Source organism: Atta cephalotes (genome assembly GCF_000143395.1).
Source record: "Atta cephalotes unplaced genomic scaffold scaffold00003, whole genome shotgun sequence".
Taxonomy (NCBI): Eukaryota; Metazoa; Arthropoda; class Insecta; order Hymenoptera; family Formicidae; genus Atta; species Atta cephalotes.
The window spans coordinates 5,395,362-5,400,497 of NW_012130067.1; the positions used below are offsets into that span (position 1 = coordinate 5,395,362).

Genomic DNA, 5,136 nt, shown 5'->3' on the forward strand with positions numbered 1-5,136 from the left:
TATATATATATATATATATATATATAGTATATATATATATAGTATATATATATATATATATATATATATATATATTCATTGATTATTTAAAAAGATATAATAGATTATAAATGAAATAGTAAATATTGGATAAAAATTGTAGACAATTTTGACGAAAATCATTATATATATACATTGATTAACTATAACTTCACTGTAAATTAGATAGTGGTGTTCAACAGAAGTTAAGCGCTTAATAAGCGCTTTGTGCCGATTCGATTTTTTGATCTAGAAGAATAGTGTGTGAAGAAAACTTTCAACAGAGTTGTAAAAATGGTTCAACATTCTGCTGAATGCAGCCATTTGTACAAATTTTCTCTTTTCTTTTTTCTTTAAATTGATCATCGTTCGGCTCAATGGGTCCGTCACTGTATGCTTCATTTCCTAAATCGAAAATCATGAAAGCGCAATTTTGTTGACCGACGATTGCGCGCGATTCTAATAAGCACGTCACCTCCAGATGCTTGACAAATATTTTTTAAATGATCACCAGCGCTTATACCTGCTTTAAATTCGTTTAAATTTGTCCATTATCAAGCACACTTTATTGGATTGTTGTTATTGACATTTACAAATAAAATCAAACAATCAATTTAAAAATTCTACAAAAAAACATTATGTGAATACGTATAAATTACTACACTGAGAAATATGTATTAAATTTTAATAAATATTTGTGTGTTTAAATAGTACTAATTAATATTTACTTCAATAAATATTTATTAAATACTTACTAAAAAAAAATGATAGTTGAATCAAATTGATGGTTCATATACCAAAAATAAATATATGTTTATATTTAGTAAATATTTAATGTTATTCAAATAAATATTTATTAAAATTTAGTATGTTTACAAGGATTTTCTTTCTAATTTCTGTTTTTGATTTTTTTAGATACTATCAATAGAATCAGGCAAAATTTCTTAAACTACTTCTGGACTATCCCTGATATGACAAACTTTTCTACTCCCGAAGGAGCGAACACAACATCCACAGTCAAGGTAAATATTCAATAGACTCAATTTACAAATCAGTAATTCACAAAAGTCTATAATCAATCAATAGAATTATTATCACAGTTCTTTTTAAAATCCTGTTCAATTCATATATTCTCGCGTTAGACCGAATTTCGGTCCGGAAAACGTTCATCGAGTAACGAATCAAGTTCGCCAAGAGTCGCCAAGAGCAGAGTAAAATAATCCCCGGCGACACGCGAAGAGGAAACTCCGCGTCGCGCCAGGCCGGACGCGTCGCGGAGAGATAATGCATCGCCAGCAATTTACGTACACGTGTAAACTGCAACAACGAGATGACGACAGTGGAACATAGGAAGAGGGGAGAAAGAGAGGATCCCTTTAACAATAGCGCGATAGCGCCAAGTGTACGGTAACGGGGGAGGGTGATCGGATTACCGCATTTCCCGTCGCGTATTGTTACACGCTCGGAATCTGCGCGCCGCCAGATCTCTCCGATATGTAAGTCGCTTAACGCGTAATGCGACTTGCTACACAAAGCACGACTAACGGAAGTGGATAACTGTCCGCCGAAAAGTTCGTCCGCTGCTTGATCGTGAATCCTACTTCTCGGACACTCGGCGCTACGTCATCATTCGCAGGAGAAAAAACAAAACAGAAGAAAAGAGTCTTTTCTGAAATAAGATGGGGTGATAAGATTACTTAAGAAAATGTATTAATATATTAACCCTAGAACCCAGTTTTACAACTCATGGTTAACTCTTAACCGAGGTTTACTTATTCCTTATTTCTTTTAATGCTAGAATTGGAAAGGAATAATGAATCCAGAGATATGATAGTGACTCGGCACTAAGAATTGCCGCACACAAAATTCCATAACAGTGTGCGTGAGGTGTAAACTTAAGCCGATGAGGCTCAATAGGGATACTGCTTTAGATTACGTAATCTAACGGAAATGGAAATAAGTGAACTTATGCATAACCTCGCAATAAAGTGAATTTCAATTGTTGAAACTCTCCTTATGGATAAGTTTACTACTATTTCTATTTTCGTTAGAATACGTAGATCTAAAGCAGTATCCTGATTGGCTCATCCGCTTAAATTCATTTGTTCTTAAGGCTATTAATGAAAATTTTTTTCTCAGAATTTTTCAGAAGTTCTATATAATGTTATAACTTTCTCATATTTTTTTATATGAATTGGAACATTTCTCAAAAAATCACATCTTTTTCAGAATTTTTTATATATGTTAATTATGAAATATCATAAAATTTCTAAGAGTTTTTTGTAAGTATAATTTCTGATAAAATGTTATAAAAAATCTAAAAAAATGTTTTAATATTTTTTTTAAATTAATGGGATGAGAAATTTCAGAATATTTCAGAATTCACTTGTATGAAAAATTCTAAGAGAAGATATAAACTTTCCGAATATTTCTGAGTATTTCTGAAAAATGTTCCAATTCGTATGAAAATTATGAGAAAAATTTTCACCAGGGTGTTACAGAAATTTTTTTTGTCTGCGACAACTCTAAGGAAACATGTAGTGTTTTAAGTTAAATCTCGGTTAAGAGTTAACCATGAATTGTGAAACTGGGTCTAAAACATACATATGGGTCTTCCAGACCCAATCGAAATTTTGCTTGCTCCATACACGAAGAAAATGAAGAATTTTTATTTATAATTCAACAATATAAAACTTTTTGGCATATAAAAGTTTACAACCTATGCAAGTATATTTCTAAATCTCAGAGCTTTAAAATGAAAAAAAAGAGAGATCTAAAAATATCAATCTGAAGTTACAGCCTATCAAAGTTATAGTCTTTCAAACATGTAGTATGTATTTTCAAAAGTTTTCGAAAGATTTGTATTCTGGGATTAAATTGGGTTTTACTCAGATTTGTTGAAAGTCGTATAGGATCAGTTTTAAAGAAAATTTTTAAAACAATTATTAAATGTACCAAATTTTTATTTACCGATATAAGAAAATAAATATTTTTGATCGATGTAGCCTGCATGTCGAGTCGAGACGATCAGATTGTTCCGAAACAAAAAATTTCAGAAAATGAAAAAATCGATAGTTGTATTTAATTTTTTGTTACATGAAACCTTTAAAGAATCATATTATATAGTAACATTAAGTACGGTATGCATGCAATTAAATATGCTAAAATCTTATTATGATGTCATCATTTCTTACATAAATTATCACTGTTGCTGAAAATTTATCAAATAATATTATTTTAGATAAATTTTATATGAAGTAAAACATATTAAATGAAAAATAGGTAATATACATTATTCTTTAGAATTCTTGTAATTAAGATGATAGATCCGCGCCTGTGATCTCATTCTTCTACGAAATTGAACGAGAACTTTTCTTTTTTTTATAAATTTTTCGCACTAACATATTATTATCTGCAATAATCAAGATATTTATAATCGCGAGTTCATCTCATTAAAAAGTATCGGCATTTGAATCAATCTCATTTATTAATAATATCTCTTGCCGTTCAAACGTCGAGGAATTAAAGTTATAAATGCAAAAGAAAATGTAAGAACGCATTAAGAGCGATGATATATGAAATTGAAACGTGATTTAGCATTTTGTAAAATGTAAAAATGTAAGGAGAGATTTTTTTCTTATTACGCTTTCACACATAGAAAGATATAGAAAGTTTAATTATGTACAGCAATTCTAATAATTCATACTGAAGCATGTATCTCTTTGTTAGCGAAGTAAACTGCATTGTATCGCACTGTCATGCACTAAACGCAGTTAAATTCACGCAGCGTTGCAAATTCTTCAATAATAGAGCTTAATTAATTTTGACGATGCGTTTGTCAGTTATAGAACTGCAAATTGTTCGATAAACCTGTTTGCATCTCTGTCTAAATCAGCTCTCGTTCCTTCTAGGGCATATGTATACATATTACGCTATATTTTCGAAGAACTTCATTTATTATACCATTTATTATATCATTTAAAATAGCATTTATTATACCATTTAAAAATGGTTAGGGAAATCAAGGAAAAATCATGGAATTTTGCGGAAAATTTTCTGAAAAATTACAATTCTTGAAAAAAAGTTTAATACACGTATATTATATCTACGCAATTTTGAAATACTGTCAACTTAACAATTAAAAATGCAAGCAGTGTCAGTAACAATAATTACATTGTAAAATAAAATGTTAATTTTAACTCAAAGACATATAGTGAACTTTCTGAGACATGCAAAAATGTTAAAATTAACACAAAAATGTCACCGAAAGTTCACTACTTTTTAAGTTGAAAATTAACATTTTAATTTTTTACAGTGTAATAATAATTTACACTGCTGTATTAAATTGATCTCTTAAAATATTTAATGATTTTCAAATCACAAAAAAATTTTTTAATATTATGTTTAATATTATAAATATTTTTTAATATTATGCAAAGTCAGGGAAAATCATGAAATTTTGTCTGGAAATTGGGAAAAAGTTATAGAATTTTAGGACGAGATATTTGTAATAATCCTGAACTAATTTCTGATTCTCACAAATGATCTGATTGCAGATCATTAACGGCCATGTGGTGACGATCAACGAGACAGTATATTCGAAGAACGATAGTAACGGTGGTGCCGTGTTCCGTGTTCGTATAATCGACGTGAAGCCACAAAACGAGACCGAAGTGATTGGAGGAGGCAGCACGGAGCAACCATCGGTCAGGTCAGAGCCGGACCCGGAGAGCCGCGAGACTGTCGAAGAGTTCAACAACGAGATATCGAAAAACACGGAAACGCTGACCGCTTAAAAGGTGATTAGTCTGCTCGCGAGACACGCCGACGATCAGCAATGTCCGAGTGGATTTCATGGAGAGGAAGGAGTGATTTTTATTTCGTGGCTGTAGTAGAGTAACTTCGATGACACACCGCGGTGTGCATCATGTTAAAATATAAAGCATTACTGTAATATAATATATATATATATATATATATACATTATACGTGTAATACATACATATATGAAGTTATGTTTCTGTTGTTTTCTTGATACGTAATATATATGATGTTTACCTGCATTTCTTCGGGAAAAAAGATGACTGTCGCTGAAAAGAATAAGCTGGAATATTTATA

At 30.7% G+C, this 5,136-nt stretch overlaps 1 protein-coding gene across 1 annotated transcript in view; it reads left to right on the forward strand.

The window, feature by feature from the left end:
- The window catches only part of LOC105625583 (icarapin-like), a 36,202-nt gene extending 31,388 nt beyond the window's left edge, over nt 1-4,814 (forward strand). Inside the window, exons 3-4 of the mRNA XM_012206906.1 lie at nt 934-1,040; nt 4,575-4,814. Of these exons, the coding sequence (XP_012062296.1) occupies nt 934-1,040; nt 4,575-4,814 (347 nt within the window). The remainder of the gene's footprint in view (nt 1-933; nt 1,041-4,574) is intronic.
- The last annotated feature ends 322 nt before the right edge of the window (nt 4,815-5,136 follow it).